Source organism: Festucalex cinctus, chromosome 2 (assembly GCF_051991245.1).
Source record: "Festucalex cinctus isolate MCC-2025b chromosome 2, RoL_Fcin_1.0, whole genome shotgun sequence".
NCBI lineage: Eukaryota > Metazoa > Chordata > Actinopteri > Syngnathiformes > Syngnathidae > Festucalex > Festucalex cinctus.
The window spans coordinates 20,633,366-20,655,475 of record NC_135412.1 but is presented as its reverse complement, the minus strand read 5'-3'; the positions used below and the strand labels follow the sequence as shown (position 1 = coordinate 20,655,475).

General features: G+C 39.5%; 2 protein-coding genes across 2 annotated transcripts in view; one reads left to right on the top strand and one right to left on the bottom strand.

Annotated features, from left to right (window-relative positions):
• The window catches only part of clcnk (chloride channel K), a 37,332-nt gene extending 17,155 nt beyond the window's left edge, over nt 1-20,177 (bottom strand). The window contains exons 1-5 of the mRNA XM_077513611.1: nt 20,074-20,177; nt 3,394-3,471; nt 3,153-3,298; nt 1,267-1,398; nt 851-979 (exon numbers count right to left, since the gene is read on the bottom strand). Coding sequence (XP_077369737.1) covers nt 851-979; nt 1,267-1,398; nt 3,153-3,297 — 406 coding nt within the window. The 5' untranslated portion in view covers nt 3,298; nt 3,394-3,471; nt 20,074-20,177. The remainder of the gene's footprint in view (nt 1-850; nt 980-1,266; nt 1,399-3,152; nt 3,299-3,393; nt 3,472-20,073) is intronic.
• On the top strand, nt 7,014-14,309 carry hspb7 (heat shock protein family, member 7 (cardiovascular)). The gene is made up of 3 exons (XM_077515321.1): nt 7,014-7,481; nt 12,769-12,893; nt 14,022-14,309. The coding sequence occupies exons 1-3, from the start codon at nt 7,319-7,321 to the stop codon at nt 14,199-14,201; spliced, it is 468 nt and encodes a 155-aa protein (XP_077371447.1). The 5' UTR covers nt 7,014-7,318; the 3' UTR covers nt 14,202-14,309.
• Nucleotides 20,178-22,110: the final 1,933 nt, after the last annotated feature.

The window sequence follows — 22,110 nt, the reverse complement described above, 5'->3', positions numbered from 1 at the left end:
ATATTCGCTTTTAGTGAAGGTATCCAAAAAGGATGATTTTTAAGAGTTTAATTGGGTACCAATTTAAAAATGCAGCCATGCGTTATACTCGGAAAGGAATGTATAACTTGCACTGCCAACACCCCCCTCTTGTTTTTTTGTTTTTTTGGTCAAAATAAAATAAACACAAAGTCAACTGAAAAGTCATTCAAAATCTTCCATTTCTTGTTCATTTTAATGTCTGGTGCCACGAAAAGTTAATAACTGACACATAAGAAAACATGAAAAGCCTAAACGCCCCGTTTTTTTTTTTGTTTTTTTTTGTTTTTTTTTACAGTACAGTGCTATAGCATAGCATAGAGACAAGGGTGGTCTCCTCATTTTTTTTTTTCTATGGCTGTTATAGTCTATAAAAGGGGGTCATCAACCTTTTTAAAACTTGACAGCTACTTCCTGGCTAATGATTAAAGGCAAGGGCCAATTTGAAACCACCTTTTGAAATAACAAAATTTCTCAAATTACCTTTAATTATATATAATTGCTAATAAATTATATTCATCCACTGTATGTGAGACACTGATCACGTTAATGATTTTCCGCTATAATTATGGATATTTTGAATCAAAGTTTTTCAATGTGAAAAGGATCCACTCTTCATTTTCTTCAAATATGTTGTGTTGTTTGTATTCGTACTAACAATGAATGATTGAGGATAATAATTGATAACACATATCAGCAAGTCTATTTTTCTACCTTAATGTAAATCCTGTATTTCACTTGGATTTTTACGGTTTATATGGCATCCTTGTGCGCTTTGAAAGCTGGCTTGAAATAGATTGAATTACGATTACCTGTGCAGTGGCAGACGTACCTGTGGAGAAGGGGCAGATGTTGTGGCAGAGTGAGGCTGAGATTGCACAGAGGCATGCTGGGTAAAGAGTCCAGCAGAAGAACTCCAGCAGACTGTTGCCCTCCAGCTGGCCATAAAGCCACTGGTGAGCTACAAGCACACAGACACATTCCATCACTATTCATACTTGATATGTAAAAATGATGAAAGATGATCTTTGAACAAGATTTGGTAGCATTTATACAAAAAAGTACTTAATTGATAGTTTTTAATAAACTTATGTCCACCCAATTAAACGCTTGTCATTTGAAAAAAAAATAAATAAATATATATATATATATATATATATATATATATATATATATTTTTTGTGCACAATATCCTACTAAACTTTGCTGCAACACATAAACTCATCATCTCCATGTGTGTTTGTGTACCTGTCAGCAGCTTGCTTACACTCAGGTCCATAAGAAAGCTGAGAAGTGCACTCAACATTCCGAGAGCAGCATAGACGTACCATTCCATCCTGCACACTCTTTCCAGGTAACATGTTAGCTTCAAAAGGCAACCTGTGGCATTAAAATGGGTACAAATTTTAGTCTGTAAATCAAATGCGAGCAAGAGCTTTGATGATCATTACCCAAAGTGAAGTAATGTAGGAATTAGATATTAAGATGCCATATTTGTATTTTTTCACCCATGCAAGCTATACCTTCCAGATGTAGTTGGCCACACATGTGATGTGGGCAATTTGTGTGTGCAATCCCAGTTAAGCCGAGCGTGTTGGGGGGTTATTGAAATATTTTTAAGATAATAATGATAATAATTAGGGGTGTCAAAATTAGTGCGCTAATTTTGAGTTAATTAAAAGTTCCTTAGTTTAAGGCCACTATTTTATTTTATTTTATTTTATTTTATTTTATTTTATTTTATTTTATTTTATTTTATTTTATTTATTTATTTATTTATTAAATGCGGGATTAATACTGCCCCTTACTTGGAAAGCCTGTAGTGGGGCACGTCAAAATTTAGCGGTAATAAATGTAATAATAATGCATATATTTGTAGAGACTGGGGTCAGGTTGTATTTTACAATTTTAAAAATGTGCAGAATTTCACAATTTACATCATGTTAAGGATTAGATAGTGTTAAAAAAAATGCACTAATCTGTCAGCATCTAGTGGCAGAAATATGACCTCAACATAAATCTATATCACACTCATTTTTTTTTTTACAGTAAAGCACATCTTTTTAATTTTAACTCAATTTTATGAATTGTTCTGAAATTACTGTATCAATTGTGAAATAATGCATCTTATTATTTTAACATTTTTGTGTTAACAAGAGTATGTAAACTTAGAAAAAACATTTTATTGTACATTTAGAACAGATAGAAAATTTGTGATTAAGCGCGAGCTAACTTTTGAAGTTAGGGGTGCACAGATCGATCGGCCGGCCGATTTATCGGTCCCGATTTCTTTCATTTGGGGGGATCGGTGATGGGCCGATCCCTGAAAAACAAACCGATGTTTTCCACCGATCCCATGTCTCTCCTCGGAGGTCTGAAAAAGTATCCTCTTCTGCTGAGATGATTAGTAGACTTTTATTTTTATTTGCGAGAAATACTTAATGTGCAGTTAAAACAAACTGTTTGCATTATTTCACAGATATTGTTCAATGTTTTTCAATAAAACAAGATTCGAACACTGAAGGTGGCTGCTTATTATTGCTTATTATTAAAAAAATAATAATAAAAAATCGGTAGATCGACAGGTCAGATTTTTTAAAAGCTCGAGGAACGGTGATTGGCCGGAAAAATTGTGATCGGTGTACCTCTAATTGAAGTCATCGATTAAAATTTTTAATAGCCGGACACCCCTAATAATAATACACACAATGACGGAGCGCCATATCCGTCTGCCTGTGCCATGTGTAAATCCACACAAATTGCGTTACACCACCTGCGCCACAAGTTAGACATGGTTTTAGTGTGTCTAGCATCTAGTCTACTTTTTGTCACCAAATTGGCAGCTCCCTCTACTGGTACACAGAGTCAGTCCCAAACAAACACAGTAGACTAGAATTAGCCTGGCATGAAAACGAAGATGCGCAGGTTTTTCCGCCAAGCAAATAGTGTGCACCACACCTTTTATCCCAGGTCAAGGAAATGGATGGATGCTATGCACACCACTGTAGGAAACCCCAGAAAGAGTTCCTGCAGTGAAAGAGCTCAATGATCCTCATACTGTAAATGTCAAATGCAGCAGGTCTCGCCTGTGATGTATCGATGGCGTCTGCAACAATCAGAGTCAATTGTCTGACCTTTGACAAGCCCACGGGAGCGTCTGTGCGGTTTCCGTGGATGAGCGGGGAGCAGCGTCCGACTCTGGAACATCTTCTCGTTTTGATTTCTTCTCTGATGCGCACGGCTACTTCCGTCATTTTGACTTTCATCCAGGAACCGCATGCTGCCTTCAAATGTTTGTGTTAGTTCATCTAAGCTAAAAAGTGAGGACGTACCTCCTTGGTTATTAAACCTAAAATACAAACTGAACAGACCTACCTGAGAGCTGCAGTAGATGTGTTCTATGATCTGCTGTTAAGGTCAAATGTGTGCAGGTGCTTCACACATTCATGTGACCTAAGTAACCAGGCAATGATTTACTAAAGGAAAAAAAACACAATCGTCCAAGTACACTTTCAAACATGGCATGAATATAAATGACAAATAAATTCAGGAAAATCTCTTATTCACTATCAAAAAGTGTGCTAAAATTGAATGTGATAGAATTGTGGCGTCAAAATGATAATTTACTGTTTCATATGTTCAATATTAAGTACCCTATCTTTGACCTAACACACTGATTGCCTTCACTTCAGACTCAGTCTCAAAGTCAGGCGTAAACATATTTGTCTTTCTTGACCCCCATTACACATAAACACGCCCACGCACGTGCACATGCTTGAGGCTAGAATGTAGTTACCGTTTCACTTTTCTCAATTCCACCTTCCCTTCACACTTCCAATTAGCACTTGCGTTATTTTAGAGATTAGAGATCTGCAAGCATCAGTCACACATGCACACGCAGGAAGGTAGAAACATACAAAACCTGTTTCCATGGAAACACTCCACCAAAAGGGAAAAGCCGAGTTGATTTTTGATGAATAATAATTGGACCCAATGGCGAGACGTGCATTTGGCACTTGGTTCTTGGCTTGCTGTGACCAACCAATCAGAGGACAGAAAAATATTGGCCCTCAGAAGCTATAATTTGAAATCTGATTGGTTCAAGAAACAAGTTATTAAGATACTGTAATTTGAATGACATGGGTCAGCACCAGCACAGCTGATTGCAAAGGCCCTGGACAGATTAAATTGACATAACGGCACACCGAAGCTGAATTCTGTTAGGGCGGAAAAAAGATAATAATAATCCTAATTCATGATAATTTAGCATCACCCATCTGTTTTGTATATATAAATTAGGGAGTAACTGGAGAAAATAAAACATATTTTAGATGCATGCAGTACATTAAAAAAATATTTTATTTTGATTCAAAATAAACCATTCTACATACATTCTTCAGTTTTTGTTTTTGTTTTTTTTACCTCATGTCATCTGGCCTGTCTGTCTGTTTTGATAAAAAGTGGCACTTGAGAACAAAAAAAAAAAGAAAATCCCACCTCTGCTTTAAATGGTGCAATAATAATAATAATAATAATAATAATAATAATAATAATAATAGCTTCTATGGTAAGCCCCTAACAATAAACATGTATTGTAACTGATGACTATAGAAATAAAATAGCTGTAAGATAAGAAGACCTTTCGTGCTTCCACCATGTAAGGTGATGGTCTGCGTTTGTCTGTCTGCAGCCTTATGTAACACACAGCAGCTGAAATGGACACACAGGCCGTTCGGAATGTACACAAATAAACGAGCAGCACAGATTCAATGTCACGACTGAGCTGGATTACCGGATCACATTCACTCTTGAGTTGATTACTTTCCATTTTTCAGCTATCACATCCCATCTTGGCCATCTAGCCTCTCCGTCTTTTAGTAGCTTTAGTATATTGTCCATTTTGGCTCTCTTTCCATCTGATGACCGCTGTTATTTCCGTTGTTTCTTGCTCATATCGTCCCCATCCAATTGATTTACTGTCTGCATTGACAATTTTGCCTTTACAAGCACAATAGCGTTGTGGTATTGATTAGTCTTTCACCAAAGGAAATGGCACTTTGATGGCTATCACATATTCAAAAAAGGCTCTTATCTTAAAAAAAATGTTGAATCAGTAAGACTGCCGAATGAACAATACTGAGCTCTAAAAAAATAAAAATAAATAAAAGGAAGTTATTAAATCATATTGCTGAAAGCGATAAAAAATAACAGCAGGTTGTTAAAATAGCATTTTTCTAAAAATAAATAAAATTATATATTTTTATTATTTTTTTCATTCCTGTGAGTCATTATGTAAACCTAATATAAATGTATGAACTACAGTTTACATTTGCTTCACGTCTGACTGCAATAATTGCAAACAAGTGTATTTGATTCATGTCATGTGAACATGCTAATGCTTATGACATTGTTAACAGATCCTCATGGAAGTCCAATGGGCGTAACGGCATATATCAACAAAGCCATAAAATTGTATTGGAACGTTTAAGATGTCATCAGTCAGACGTCATGCGTTTGCAGATATTAATAGACGAAAAGCATAACAGGCCTAATTTAAGTCCCAGACTGCCAGACAGCTTTGTTTTCCAGCGCATTCTTTCCATCTTTGTTTGGCTCGCAACTTTACCTCAGAGATAAGATATTTTCCATCCTGCTCTCAGCTTAGTTCGTCCATCATTTCTGTGTCATTCAATCAGCAAGTTAAAAAAAACCCTCAGCTTTTCATTGTAAAAATCCCCTATTCCTGAGGTTTTGTGTGCTTTTTATCATGTAAAAAGATGGCGCTAAGAGGAAAGTAGTAACTGGTGTCAAGGATCTTGCCCAAACATTTTGGATATTTTGTCTGAAGCACATGCGTGACACCTTATTCTCACTGATATGTGATGAGAATGAGTTTCTCTGAATTTCATTGAATTCAGATCCACTTCCAGTAATTCAAATTCAAATTCTTCCATTAAACTGAAATGAATTCCGAAATTCTGAGTTTTGCCCCACCTGTCCCTATTAAGGTGTTATCTGTATTACTACTAAAAAGGTATTTCACGCTACAAAAAAAATAGTTAACTTTATTCGCAAAAGTAAATTCTGTAAAAATAATAATAATATTAATAATAAAAATAATAATAATAATAATAATAATATTGATAATGATAATAATCTGCATTGGCTGGCAACCAGTTCAGGGTGTACCCCGCCTATACTACCTGAAGCCAGCTGGGATGGGCTCCAGCAACCCCCGCGACCCTTGTGAGGAGCAAGCGGTTAAGACAATGGATGGATTAATAATAATAATAATAATAATAATAATAATAATAATAATAGGTGGCACGGTGTATGACTGGTTATCACATCCGCCTCCCAGTTCTGAGGACACGGGTTCGAGTCCAGGCTCCGGCCTTCCTGGGTGGAGTTTGCATGTTCTCCCCGTGCCCGCGTGGGTCTTCTCCGGGTACTCCGGTCTCCTCCCACATTCCAAAGACATGCATGGCAGGTTAATTTGGCGCTCCAAATTGTCCCTAGGTGTGATTGTGAGTGTGGATCTCTGTGTGCCCTGTGATTGGCTGGCAACCAGTCCAGGGTGTACCCCGCCTACTGCCCAATGCCAGCTGAGATAGGCTCCAGCACCCCCCGCGACCCTTGTGATGAATAAGCGGTCAAGAAAATGGATGGATGGATAATAATAATAATAATAATAATAATAATAAAGCTGTAGGCTCTTTTAGGTTGCTACCAATATGTTCTTCATTTTTTTTTTTCTACAAAAACCTCTGAAGCCAGAGTACAAACCTGATGAGCTGGATGCGGCTCGTGAGCCATGTGTTGGACAGCCCTGAAGTCGGGTGATGCTGCACAGTAAGTACAACACACACACACGCACACACACAAAATCTATTTCAGGGATGGTGAGTTAGGAATGGCAAATGTTCAAACACGCACACACCCACCTCCTCGCTTACAGGCGGTCTCGATTAACTTTTCCAAGCACAGAGCCTTCCCGTCGCTCGGTGCCGTGTGCTGATAAAAATAGACCATTATCACACACGTGCACACCTCCTGTCCACACAAGGACTAACACTGCTTGTACGGGACGCAAATGGGGGAGTGTCCGCTAAAGAGTGACAATATAAGAGGATGCGTTGACCTCATCGAACACAAATTGATTATGGGATTTAAAAACAAACAAATAAAAACAAGGACATAAAGTTGTATCTCGTCACATTTAGCTGGAAACTGTGGAAGAAGAAGCAAGCCTCTCCACCTTCTTCCTTCACTCTGCCTCAGCAAGCAACCTCAGCCATCCATGAGTGCCAGCAACTCTTCTGCCTACCGATCGGAGCGGAGTTTCCATCAGACGTCGTCCTCGTCTTCCTCCAGCAATCCGTACATGGAGAAGAGTCACGGGATGTTTTCTGAGGACTTTGGCCCCTTCATGAGGCCTGGGGGCGACACCTTGGGCTTTTCCAGTAAGTGAAAGGCAATATTGAAAGCATTATAGTCATATCAGATTGGATCTGACCTCACAAGGTTCATTTATTCCATGAACACGCTTGTTATATTCTCTATCTACATTTTGTGCTAGGAGGAAGTAGAGTCTGGGGACTCTGAGGCAGTTATCTCCTATCTCTGGCACTGAAATGGTTAAAAAGCTCCAGGTCCGGATGGCATCCTCCTGAAGTTTTTTTTTAACATCGCATGGACATCGAGGACGGTGCCTCTGGATTGGCCGATTGCAGATAGCATGTTCCAAGTACAGGGGCATCACTCTCTTCAGCCTCCTTGGTCATGCCTTTGAAGGTGTTCTGGAGATGAGAGTGCGCTGAAAAGTCAAATTTCAGATTCGTTCTATCCGTGAGGCAGTGGACCATCTCTATACCCTTGGCAGGGTTCTTGAGAGCTCAACCAGTCTACATGTGTTTATGTGGACGTGGGAAGGCATTTTTCCTGTGGAGGGTGATGTGGGAGCTCGTGGTATCAGCCCTGGTACTGGTTGTTCCGTCCCTGTATGACCAATTTCAGAGTGTGTCCACATTGCAATAAGTCAGATTTGTTTCCAGTGTGGGTTGGATTCTGTCTCCGCAAAACTGAACTTCTCTGCAAAACTGAGGCATTGAAGGTTTCTGGTTTGGTTCCTTTTTGCAGTTCTGTTGGCTTCATCAAGCCGTCATCTTCAACTTCGCAGCTGAGTGTGAAGCAGGTTGGATGAGAATCAGCACCTCCAAATGTTGGGAAAGGGCAGAATGCCCACTCCAGGTCGGGGATGAGATTCTGCCCCGTGGAGGAATTCAAATATGTTGGGGTCTTGTTCACAAGTGAGGGAATGAACATGGAAATCAGAAGGCGGAGTCGTGCAGTGCCTGCAGTCATGTAGATTCTGTATCCGTTTCTTATGATGAAGAAGGAGATGAGCCCAAAGGTAAATCTCTCAATTTATGATCTAGGTTCCTGCCCTCACCTGTGGTTATCAGCTGTGAGTTGTGACTGAAAGAACAAGATTGTGGGGGGAAAAAACTTTGGATTATGTAAAGAAAAGGATTATGTAAATTACACCCTGAATTTAACTTTGCTCTCGCAAGATGAGTTGTCCTGGTATTGGTGAGTTCACAAACTCCGGCGAATACATCTTGTACCGCTCCCGTTGATTTCCGCCGATTGGTTCTTCTGACCAATCACAAAGCGACATTGTGTTTGGGGGCGGGATATGCAACTGTGATGAAACCAGGAGGCCAGCGCCGATGCCGGAGCTAACAAACAATTAATTCTGTTCTCGCAGCATGAGTCACCTTCCTTGTTGAATGTTGAACAGCGAGAGACGCTTCGTGCAATTCTCGCTGGTAAGATGTTCGTGCTTTTCCCCCCTTTGACAAGAACGAAAACGAAATTTTCACGCATGGCCGTGATTGGTTAAAACAAACGTGTAGATTGACGCATCGTTCAAATTATCGTGGAGTGGTACCAGATGGATATTGCGGATAACTCACTTGAGTGAAGCGCAAATCCATCTGGCTATTGCCAGGTTACCCTCAACTAGAGCTGCGTTTAAAATATCGATATCGACATCGAATCAATATTCCTTTTCATAGCTCAATATCGATTCATAAAACCATGAATCAATAATTTTAATACGGCTTTTTCCCGTAAATTAATGTGCCTGAGGTGAGCGTGTACTCCGTTCAAACCTTCGTTGTTTCAGCATTGTTCAAATGTGCTCTTCTGTTATTCACAGTACCCAAAAAGAAGCTCAGTGCTTACAAGGAAAGGAAACAGCTCTAGCATGAGCTGCTCCGATTGCTGATTCTTTTTATTTATTTATTTATTAACCACTGACCTAAGCATAAAAACTGTCACAGGAATGTGAATGTCGTCATTTGCCAAAGTGTTTCTCCACTTTATTTACATAGCGCTGTGGTTGTACTTGATTTAAATTATTTATTGTTTTAAGCAAAACATACATGATTAATGTAACTGCATTGGATTCAACTATAAATGTAAATATTCATATTTTTACTAATGCACCAAGTAAGACAAAGAAGTTTCTGCTACCGTATTGCAGCATTGGTACTTGAGGATGTCTTCCATATAAAAGTAAAATTGGTACTGAATGAAATCCTTAACTGAATTGAAAATAAATGTGAATCGTGAATCGAATCGAACCAGGCCCCTCGAATGGAATCAGTTTTGGAAATCTGAATCGATACCCGGGCGGGACGGTGTGATGAGTGGTTAGCACGTCCGCCTCACAGTACTGAGGACTCGGGTTCGAGTCCAGGCTTTGGACACTGGGTGGAGTTTGCATGTTCTCCCTGTGGCTTCGTGGGTCTTCTCCAGGTACTCCGGTCTCCTCCCACATTCCAAAGACATGCATGGCAGGTTAATTGGGCGCTTCAAATTGTCCCTATGTGTGCTTGTGAGTGTGGATGGTTGTTCGTCTCTTTGTGCCCTGCGATTGGCTGGCAACCAGTCCAGGGTGTCCCCCGCCTACTGCCCAGAGCCAGCTGAGATAGGCGCCAGCAGCCCCCGCGACCCTTGTGAGGAATAAGCGGTCAAGAAAATGGATGGATGGATGAATCGGTACCCATCCCTACCCTCAGCTGGTTGGTAATCAATCATGGTGAAGCATACCTTTTGGTAGCTTTTGCAGGATTCTGATTGGTTTCAGAACTGATGAATGGTTTTTTTTGTGTGTATGTGGACACCTAAAATTTTCAGTTGCATGTAAATTTGGATTTAGCCAATGTGTCAATGGTTGAAATAATTAGAAGGAAATACAAATGGATTGGTTAGCATTTAGCAATGACCAAAACTGATATTATTGGCAATTTAGTATCAGCCATCTGTCCAGTATCGGTGGTACAAATGTGATAGCAATATTCTGGCCAATTTTTAAGGACCCTTAGAAGTGACCAAAAAGATTCTAAAATGGCCACTTCAAATAGAAATGGCAGAGTTTCCTGTGTCTCAGGCATGGCATGATGATAGAACCACGAATAATAACAACAAAATAATATCAAGAGGAACTTTGTAGTGCATTTGAGGGCCCTAATTATTGAAATATCCTGTTCTGAAAGACTTCCGTGACAGAAGAAAGGAAAGGCAGTGTGGTGAGCTTCCACAGGCTGGCAAAATTACTGAATCTGCTTCCCCTCAAGTCAAAAATTTTTTGCAGCTGAGTGCATAGCGATCTATAGTTTTATCACATACAATCATTCTTCAGTTTTGTGATGAAGGACAACAATATTACTATATGCACATGTAACCTTTAAACGGACACCACAGGAATGTGTGCGCCCGAAGTGTCACGATTGTTTTGGGAGCCGTGATTAGTATCCCGGAGATAGAAGCAGTGCATGAGTGGTCAGGCTGCACAACAATAGACACACACAAGCTTGGAGAATGCTGGACTGCCTGCCAGCGGTCTGACTTCAGACACCGACTATCTGGATGACGCCGGCGCAAGAGGCATAACCAAACGGTTGCTCGGTTACCGCTGTACACACACGTGTGTGCGTGTGTCGTATAGCTCTCAACTGAGGTCACAATCACACACGAGGACAAACAGCTGTCACTGTCAATTGGACTGTACACAAAATAAGAAAAGTTAGTGTTGGTTCAGGACATCTAAGGAGATGTAATAGACAGTAAGAGAGCAGGCCAATCGAAGTGTTTGAGCACGTGTGGCGTCAAAAGTCTGCGATAATTGGTTCGGGCAAATACTATAATGCGTACTGAGGTTCGTTACACTTCCACTGAAGGTTATTGACAAATTAAAGAAAACAAAGATAGTCACAGGTTGTATATTTTAAACCACATACCTTCATCTTACAAAATTCCTTTAGCTTCATGCTAACACACAATGCAAAACACCATAGATGAGCTAAACAAAACTAGCACTGATGTCACAGGAATTATCCATCCATCCATCCATTCATCCATCCATCCATCCGTTTTCTGAACCGCTTGCTCCGCACAAGGGTCGCGGGGGTGCTGGAGCCTATCCCAGCTGGCAATGGGCTGCAGGCGGGGTACACCCTGAACTGGTAAACCTTTTAAAAACTTATCTTCAAACTCATACGGTAGCAAAACATGCAGACAGCGCATACAACAAGACATATATTCTTTATCCTCTGCGAAAAACAACTGACAACATAGGAGCTAATTTGCAGCAGTCACCGGCTGTGTTTCATTATTGAATCGAGCACATCTGTATGCGTTACACCGCCTCCGGTTACTAAGGCATATCGAATATTTTTAGAATCGATTACTCTATCGATTATTTTTTCGATTATTCGACTAATCTGATTAATTTTAATTTTACATTGCAATGTATTACAAAAGCATTTTTTGCTTGATTGCTGTTTATTAACCAGCGTTTGTTGTTTATTTTGCACTTCATATTTGTATAGCGATAAAAGGAAAAAAAAACAAAACAAAACAAAACGGGGAAATTGATGTTGTACTCTGTTACCGGTTGAGTCATTATTTTACAAGGTAAAAACAGATGTTTGTAAATGTCCTATTTTTATTAGATACAGATGATAATCAATCTTCTGCAGAAATCAGTGAACAGTTACTGTTGATATGCTAAAATCAGAGGATTTGGACAATTTTAAATGAAAAAATGTCTCCAATTGATTACTCAATTATTAAAACAGTTTTCGATTAATTTGATAATCGATTATTTGTTGATTAATCGCTTAATTTTGACAGCTCTACTCTTAACATATAATTAGATACTGTAGGTGTGAACAAAAAGAGCACACAACACGCTCATGATATGGGGCTGGACAAAGTGCCTGAGGCAAAGATAGCATAAAAACAAGCAACCATTTTGGATTGATTCGACCTTCTTCCGCATCTGGCAGAAAAAGGCTTCACAGCCGCGTACTCCATCTTTTTGGCATCCATGAAACAGTTCAACTGAGAATCGACTGTTTAGTGAGTTAAAAGGACCGGCAAAGTTCCCCGCAGAACTTTTCAACATCACGTCATGATTAATGTGATCACTCGAAATAGTTCAAAAGGCCTAGTGTGAGTTCCCACTCAACATGATAGCATATGGTGCCCGTACCACAAATAATTTATCAAAAATATGACTTTATAAAGACCCGGCATTATGTTATGTGGCCACAGATATGGATGACGACAATGTGCAGCGCTGCTGTTGGGAAGACATCTTAGGAAATGAGCTTAAGCCCTCATGTACTGATTCCCAACAACGTTGATTTTTTTTTTTTTTTTATTAATTTTTTGCAGGCGGAAGCGGCAAGATCAAAGCGCTTGGGGATTCGTACCAGTTCACAGTAGATGTTCGAGACTTCTCCCCTGAAGATGTCATCGTCACCACGTCCAACAACCAAATTGAGGTCCGCGCGGAAAAGGTAACGTCTTATTTGTTGATTTGATGTTCAGGTCACTTTGGGTCAGATCGCACACATTATCTTGCATTTCCTTCACAAATGCCAAAATATCCCACCCGTACTGTCCCACTTTTCACAGTAGTAGGAGGCGATTGTCCTGTGTTGTTTTACACCTAACACCCTCCGTAGATGTTTTTATTTCATTTTTTCTTCCAGCCCGGGTTATAATAATTTTGAATTTTACATTATAGTTAGTTTTTATTTCATTGTATTTGATGTATTTATTTATTTATTTGTTTGTTTTTTCAGTTAGTTGTTGTTTGAAACTACCATTCAGATTGGGAAATCCCTGCAACAATTGCATTCTCTATTGGAGATGTTAGATGTTAGTGAAATGCAATTTCTTTCTTTTTTAAATTTTTTTTTTAATTTATATTTTATTGACATTTTTACCAATTTTACAATCAACATTTTCCACAATGACAGTCACCTTTACAATCTGCAATTGACACATTGTCACTCTTAACAAGAAAAAAATTAAAAAGAAGAAGAAAAAAAAAATAAAATAAGAAAAAAATTTAAAATAGTGAAATGCAATTTCATCAAATAATGACAACAAATATTTACAGTATTTCAGGTTTTTAGCTTTTTTTCTCGCAAGATGAATTCTGGCGGTATTTGTGAGTTCACAAATTCCAGAGAATACATCTTGTACCGCTCCCGCAGGTAACCGCCGTTCCGAACTACCAATCACAGAGCGACATTGTGTTTGGGGACGGGATATGCAACTATGACGAAACCAGGAAGCCAGCGCTGACGTTGGGGCTAACAAACAAACCTAACATGGATGAATGCACGCTGCAATTAATTCTGTTCTCGCATATTTACTCACCGTTTCCTTGTTGAATGTTGAATAGCGAGGGGAGTTTTGTGCATTTCTAGCTGGTAAAATGTTCGTGCTTTTCCCCCCTTCGACAAGAATGAAAACAAAATTTTCACCGTCGTGATTGGTTAAAACAAACAAATCAGATCGAATTATTGTACAGAATGTCCCGCCTTTTCCCAACCAAATTATTGTGGAGAGGTATCCATCTGGCTATTGCCAGGTTAATGACATCCTATTCTGCTGTTCTTTTCCCTGATTGACAGTTGGCCCAGGACGGTTCCGTGATGAACACCTTCACCCACAAGTGTCAGCTACCCGAGGACGTTGACCCCACCACTGTGACATCATCACTTGGCGCCGAGGGGACGCTAACAGTCCGGGCGCGGCGACACCCGGCCAAGCATGAGCACGCACAGACCTTCCGCACGGAAATTAAGATTTAGACGAAGATCCACATGGACGCACACCATTCTGAACATTCTTGGAATGAATGCTTTTCATGTATTATAATACGATATTATCAGTTGTGTGAATAAAAGTCTCACGCTTTTTTTGTGTTTCATTTTTTCTTCTCATTTAGAGATGTGCAACATATCCTCGTCAATGGTCATCAAAAAATACCCAATTTTAGCCTTTCCAAAAGGTCTTCTTGTAGCAAACCGATTCAGAGAAACAAGATATTCCTCTTTTGTGGCCTTAGTTAAGATAATTGTGTACCTTTGTCTGTATAATTAACTAATTTATCATTTATTGTTGGTTATTTTACAATGTTAGCAAAGCTATAGAAACACATTTTATCTGGATAAAAGCCTGAGCCAACGTTAACTAGTAGCTTTTGTTTCTTCTTAATATGAGCACTATGTGATCATTTATGGGTTTGCTTCAGCTATAAAACCATACTTAAAAATATAAAATTACTATGATAAATAATATTTTTAAATTCATATTAAAACAGAAAGTACAGTAGTTGCATAAAAATTAAACTAATACAGTAACTCTTTTTACATGTTGTTTTCTGGCTAAAATGCATTTCAAAATGATATTTTACTCAATTTGACCACTTGTTGGGAAATTAAATTAACATTGACTTCTACTATAATATTTCCATCTATTCTTTTTTTTTAATTTTTTTTTTTAATAGTGCTTGACCTCATGAAAAGGTCATGGGAGAGCAAAACATCCGCGCTACTTTCTGGTAAGATACGGAGCATCCCCTTCCATATATGGACAAGCGGACAATAAAAAAAAAAAAAAAAAAGCGCGGTGTGAAAAGGCCTTTCTGAGCAACACTGCTTGGAGCCCGTCTGACCCCTTGTGGTTAGATGGCAAAATTGCAGCTGTACTTCCAATCACCCTCATTTATTATTATAGGTGCTACTGTATTTTTTCGACAGCAATCTATACAATATAACCAAGAAAAATGATCCAATGTAAGGCAATATGAAAGGCAACTATTATGTAGCGTCTACAACCAGAATTCTATCCAATGGCCAGCAGGGGGAGGCACAACTATTTAAAAATCACTCACCCCTCTCCCTCTCTTTAGAAATATATAATTATAGTATGTTGTGAACATGTGACGTCAGGTCTGTTACCTACAGTACTTTTTGAATGTTGAACTGCAATATTTAAAGATCAACATTTTACTGATTTTTGTTCTCCCTCCCGCGTGGCAAAATATATTTTCTTGAATACATTTAATTATACAGTATGTGTGCAATATTCAGGTTGTAAATTATAGCTCGATTTAAAAAATAAAAAATAAAAAAAATTAAGAAAAATTACAGATCAATTTAAACAATAAATAATAATAATAATAATAATAATAATAATAATAATAATAATAATAAACACATGCTTGCTGTCAAGTCCAACATTTTTATCTTGCTCTTTTGCCTTCTCTTTGTGACGTGCGCGCACTCATGGCTGACAACGAGGCGCTCTAAAGCAACCACGCCAGCGGACAATCAGAAAGGAAGATGCACTTTTGTGTTGTAGGCATAGCTCGCAAGCGAGCCAACTTTATGTTGCGAATGGGGTGGATAAGTGCTGATGCGAACGAAACTTCTCATGTCGGACGCCAAAAAAAAACAACCTAAAAACATGAAAACTGAAACTGTGTCTCTACAGGCCAGAACTACATTGTTCTCAGTTCAACCAATATAATATTGAGCTTAATAGGGGATTGTTTAAATGGCATTATCTTTGTCTTTTTTTTTTATTATGTCGTATTAAAAAAAAAAAATAAATAAACGAGAAAGAGAAAAACACCAATCTGCAGATTCTTGCCAATTCCAACCGAGCGTATCTTGGCTGATTACATCAGCTGGACAATTAATTGGCTGCTAATAATTTTCATTATTTGAATGTGTTAACCAAAACATATGAAAATGGACACCACAGCACAATGTTTTCATGAGCGTTTTGTATTGGATATCACTAAATCCATAAAGGAAGAAAAGAAATCAAAGCACGCTTTGTCTGTTCTTGACATTTACGGTTTGACATTGACTGACCTTTAAGTCCCGACAATAAAGATGACCGCATTAACATTTGCTTAAGCTCTTTATCTTGGATGTGAACGTGGACATGATCTCATTTTCAAACCGCCGCTTTCGTTTTGAACATCCTTTTCGGAGTCAACCTGTAACAGCGGCTCCTTGTTCCTCGCTGGCCTCGCTTTTTGTTTTCTTTACGCACGTGTGCCAAGGACAACAGAGGGGGATGCTGGGAAAAGTCCCGAAAAGGCCGTACGATCGACGACAGTCTTTTACCCTCAGAAAATGGCGGGGGACTTTCTGCGGCTTGCGCACACATGTGAAGCTTGTTGCGCTCGTTTCAATCGCTCGCATCTGCGAGGACTCCCACAGTGGCAGACACAATGAGAGCATAATATTAGGCTAAGGATCACATGACATGACAGGCGTGGTGATAAGTGTGTGTGTGTGTGTGCGTGTTTAAATGCTGCAAAAACCACTGTCTGCTTCCCTCCCATTTGCTGAAAATAGTCTTCAGAGGATGTGAGAGCGGGAAGGACTTTTTGCTTGCTAATGCTTCTGGTCACAAAGCTGGCGAAGACTGTGACGCCGACACCAACAGGAAGTGCCTTCATCCATTTCACTCCCTTCTCTTATTTTAGCCACCTCGGCCCTCCTGATGGAGGAGAGAGGAGCCTCGGGGTCTAACTAAAAACCTGCCCTCCATGTGCTCCCTAATTGCTTTAATGACCGTAATTATCTGCTGGGGTGCATGTTGTGCACGGGACGATTAATGGCCTCCACAATGTATGCAGACAGGCGGAAATGAAGAGGGGGGGAGGTTGCGCTGGAAAGTGAGGAAAGAAAATCCAGCCACTTTGGAGAGGGAAGAACATCCTGCTGGCTAAAATAAAAAAGAAGCATATGACGGAGTGCTGGCAAGTCTTTAAAAGGCAATAAAGCCTACTTAAGCATGTAGTTTCACAATTAGACCCTCAATCTAAATTGTCCAGAGATGTCAATGATGATGTAGCATTTTACATTCACAAATTTGACATCCATCCATCCATCCATCCATCCATCCATCCATCCATCCATCCATCCATCCATCCATCCATTTGTACTTTGACAAATTAAAGAAAACAAAGATATTCACAAGTTGTATATTTTAAACCACATACCATCTTACAAAATTCCTTTAGCTTCATGCTAACACACAATGCAAAACACCATAGATGAGCTAAACAAAACTAGCACTGATGTCACAGGAATTATCCATCCATCCATTCATTCATCCATCCATCCATCCGTTTTCTGAACCGCTTGCCCCGCACAAGGGTCGCGGGGGGTGCTGGAGCCTATCCCAGCTGTCTATGGGCAGCAGGCGGGGTACACCCTGAACTGGTAAACTTTTTAAAAACTTATCTTCAAACTCATACGGTAGCAAAACGTGCTGACAAAGCATACAACAAGACATATATTCTCCCAAAGTACTGGGAGGCGTACATGCGTACATCCTCAGTACATGCTAAACAGTCATGTATATATATATATATATATGTATGTATGTATTAGTGCTGTCAAAGTTAAAGCGTTAACTAATTAATTAATCAAAAAAAATTATCGCATTAATCATTGTATTGCCACAGTTTAATCACACTATTAATTTTGACCGCAGATGATCCTTTTTAGCCGACAGTGGTTACATTAAAGGTAGCTGTTGGAGTTTGAGCAATAAATATATACATGCATTAAAGTAAAGCATTTAATAAATGTTTATATTGCCGGAGGTCATTTTTTCCCATTTTAAATTATGCAAATAATTAATTGATTAGAAAAAGCAGGATGAGCGTGTGCAGTGGGCAAAAATGTTGGGGGAAAAAAGCTTTTTTAAGTCAGTGATTAATCATGATTAATAAAAATTCTACGATGTGATTAATATGATTAAAAAATTTAATTGTTCGACAGCTCTAATATGTATATACCCGATACCAATATCGTGTATTGGTATCGGGTCAAACATCTTGTGTGTCTTTCTGGTTTTGCAATGAAATCCTATGAATGACCTTTTTGAAAACTTATTATTATTAACCTAACTTAGTTTAGAATATCTTAAATAAAAACAACTAACTATTCTGGAGCCAGAATTAGAAAAAAAAAAAAAGAAAAACAAAGATGTCTGCTTTTGCATTTGAGCTCTTTAATTGTAGAAGCTCGAAGTTTAACGTTTGGCTCTGGTTCCCTCTGAATGTTATGTTTCAGAGTCCTTGTGGCCTTGCATAGCAATCAATCAGTTTGGGAAATGGAAGGAAAATAATGAATTGCTTTTTGAGAGCATATGACATTCACAGAGTTGAAGTCCAAATGGAAGCTTTTGAAATGCATGTCATCTTGGTTCAGGGCGTAAAATCTTCCAGTTGGGCTACTGCGGCGTTTGGAAGGGGAATTATGTGCAAAATCCCCCATAAGGAACGACGCAGGCCGTCCGACCAATATAGACAGAAATTGGAGGATGTGTTTTCTGGTCAGGAACCCAAAGCTAAAGTTAGCCAGGATGTAAATTCCACAGCTCTGCCGTTTTTTTTTTGTTTTTTTTTTCTCTCTCTCTCTCTCGGTCTCCTTTTCTTTTTTTTTCTTTTTTTTGTTCTTTTTGATGCTGACAAAGAGGAAGAAGTTGGACATAAAAGAAAAAAAAAGTGAGAAAGAGATCTTATATGAACTGTGATAGCTTTTTTTCATCTCATCTGGCCTGCACACGGAGGAAAGACATAAAAGAAGACGCAATAAGAAATGTGAGTCCCCACGCTTTGGGGCACAATCATGCTAATGTGACCTCGTGTAAACTTTCGCATGGCTCCAATCTCCAATTAAAAACTTCTGCCAGCATCGGCAACACCACCAGGCCTCCCACGTCTCTCGCTCCCCATGCATGTCTGTTATTTACAGTCCTTTAAGGACAAGACGCAAACGTGCACACATTCGGCCCCCGCAGAGCGGAGATAATCGCATTGCAGCTGACGACAGGCACATCAAGCAAGCACAACCCCACCGACCGACGCTCGCTTTGGACACGCTCACGTGTGGATTTGCATAAACCCAACGAGTACAATCAGCAACGGCGTGGCAGGCTCTGCCCTTCTTTTTCCATCTCGCTTTGGGAAAAAAAAGAAAAAATCCACCACTGTGAGAGAATGGATGGAAAATGTCTTTCTCCGTTCCGAGCTGCCACACAAAGCCGCGACTATTTTGAGGCCTTCTATTGGTCGGAGGGGGGCGAGGACACACAGCCAGCTGGAAGTTACGGACAAAGACTCGCCAGAGACTTAGTGACAAATCCCGGTTCCCAGGCTCCTTTCTTACAGACCAATTCAATACTTAAACATTGACAGTCCTCTTTCTTATCTGAAGAATGTATTTTAAGGCTTTGTCACTTCAATCAATCATTGTGAAGATGACGGCTAGCGTGATAACGTTGAACAACCTTGGAAAAAAGTCAAACTGTTTGGCCTAAACACAATGTTGGCAACATACGTGTTTGGAGTGGAACACTAAACAGGTCACAACATTTTTGTTTGTGGGGGTGTGTGTGTGCGTGTGCTTTTCATTGTTGATAACTGGTTCTGATGATGCAGACCAATTTTTGAGTAGCACTCTGAAAAATACCTTATAAGATAAAATTTATATTCACATTCTTACTGGTGAAATCTGCATGTAGAGCTTGTGCCACACTTATTTTATACTTATTGGGAAAACCGTATGCCCCACACAATGGTATTTTCGCTGTAGAGGAAGAAAATAACGTGGGGGGGGGTAGTATGCAGCGGAAAAGTCAATGTACTTCATTCAACTTACTGTTGGTGTGGCTGGCAACGCAAGATGGCTGCCGCCGATTTCACTTCTCGCTTCAGCATGAGCAGCCCAGGGTATTTATTACGTCCGTGCTGTATCAGTCTGCTAATCCACCTCAGAGTCTGACCGTGGTCTTTTTTGAAGCTTTGAGCCATGGTAGCGTTTTCATTTCATTTTCTTAGCTCATGAGCTAAGGTTGTGCACACGCATTCTGGTCGGCTAGCATCACGTTTAAAGCGTTCAATGACGTATGAGCGCTTCTCTCGCTGAGCACAGAGCTATCTCAATACTGGATGAAGCGTGCACATGGTGATGTGATGAGCGCAGGGCTTCCATATTATATGTAAGTCTGTGGATGAGCGGCACTCGCCCCAACGGCGTTTGAGGATCATAACATGCATTGTCAAGTGTACCGGAACGCTGATAGTACGTTCTTTGCACGTTGAGAACTACCTGAACGCTCAAGTGGGATTTTTAGGAGTGCCGTAGCTCCGTACCGGTGCGTCCCGGCCCACTTAATTATGTCCAAATCAGTGGGGGAAAAAAGACTCACGCTACTTCCTGTCAAGTTGTTTCGCAACTTTGTTGCTGTTTGGTTGGTGCTGGATTTCACTTTGATGGACTGGATGTGCTGGTTTCTGTGAATCTCACTCTGCCTCATCTATCCTTCCCCCCTTCCTCTCTTTAGTTTTTCCTCTGGTCTCTTGGGATCTCTTTAATTTGTTGGAATTTAGAGGTTTCAGGGGTTGGCGTAAGACCCTGATTTTGTAACCATGTGGAAGGCAGGAAGTGTTTGGTTGGTGCTGGATTTGACTTTGATTTATCTTTCTTTTCTTTTGACTTTTTCTCTGGTCTCCTGACCGTCTGAACCACACGACTCTGGCGATACTCTGAAGTATCCGGTTAAGGTGAAGGGTAATGGGATTTTTATTAGTTTTTAGGTGAATTAATGCGTATAAATGTACACGTATTTGCACGCACGCACACGCACAAACACGCACACACACGCACGCACACAAACGCACACATACACGTAAAAAAAGAAAGAAAAGAAAAACAAGAAAAAAAAAAAAGAGTTGTTTCGCAACTAGTGACATATATGGGCATGTGTGAAGTGTGTAAGCGCCTTAATGGGGAAGTCAACCTCTGAAGTTGATCATATGCCCTACAGTGCTCCACTAGTCTAAATTTGTGGTATAATGATAAATATTGGGTTTGTGGAATTTGAAGAAAGCAGCAAAATCCACCTGTTTTTATCTATCTCAGGGGAGATAGATAAAAACCATTTTGCCACTTGCTGTCGATTGAAAATGACATCACAGTTAGCTCAGGTAACAACCAATCAGGGCTCAGCTTGCAAACCCGTGACATGATCATATTTCGAAAACAGGTGGGTCGTGATTGGTTGGTCGTTGCCTGCAGCTGTGTCCGAATGTCCACACCATTCCCTATATAGTGCATTAAATAGGGGGCAAACCATTTTGTAGGTGTGCCCAAATGCCCATAAACAAAAATTGTACTACACACACAAAAAAAATAATAACACAATGCACTTGGAAAAGTATTGAATATTTGATATTTGGCCGCTCAGATGCTCAACATTTTAATATGAAGAATAATGCGACGAGGAGCAATAATGGGGGTACTCGCTACTACATGGGACTATATAGTGAAGAGAGTTGAGAGATCAGAATAGACATTCGAACACAGCCTGGAATTTCATTTTCACGCAAAAAATGGCTTCAGATGAATAAAAACAGGTGGATTTTATTGCTTAATTCATAGTCCACAAATGCAATATTAATTAGAATAACCTATGTGTTTAATAAAACATATTGTAAAGCCTTTAAGTCATTCATTTGATCTTATGGGGAATGTTGTAAAGTGAGTTTGAAAATATGTTGAAGTGTTTTAGTTTATAATTTAAGGTATATATGGGGTTTAAGGTAAAAAAAAAACGCAGTTAGAAACATCTATCAGTTATGTTTTTGGCAAACTCAAGTTGCCAAGTTGTTGACATCGACGG

Bases quoted from the DNA above. Each gene is read 5' to 3' on its own strand.
- hspb7 (XM_077515321.1), top strand. From the start codon at position 7,319: ATGAGTGCCAGCAACTCTTCTGCCTACCGATCGGAGCGGAGTTTCCAT. The intron at 7,482-12,768 runs GTAAGTGAAAGG...AATTTTTTGCAG, and splicing joins CGACACCTTGGGCTTTTCCA to GCGGAAGCGGCAAGATCAAA. The intron at 12,894-14,021 runs GTAACGTCTTAT...CCTGATTGACAG, and splicing joins TTGAGGTCCGCGCGGAAAAG to TTGGCCCAGGACGGTTCCGT.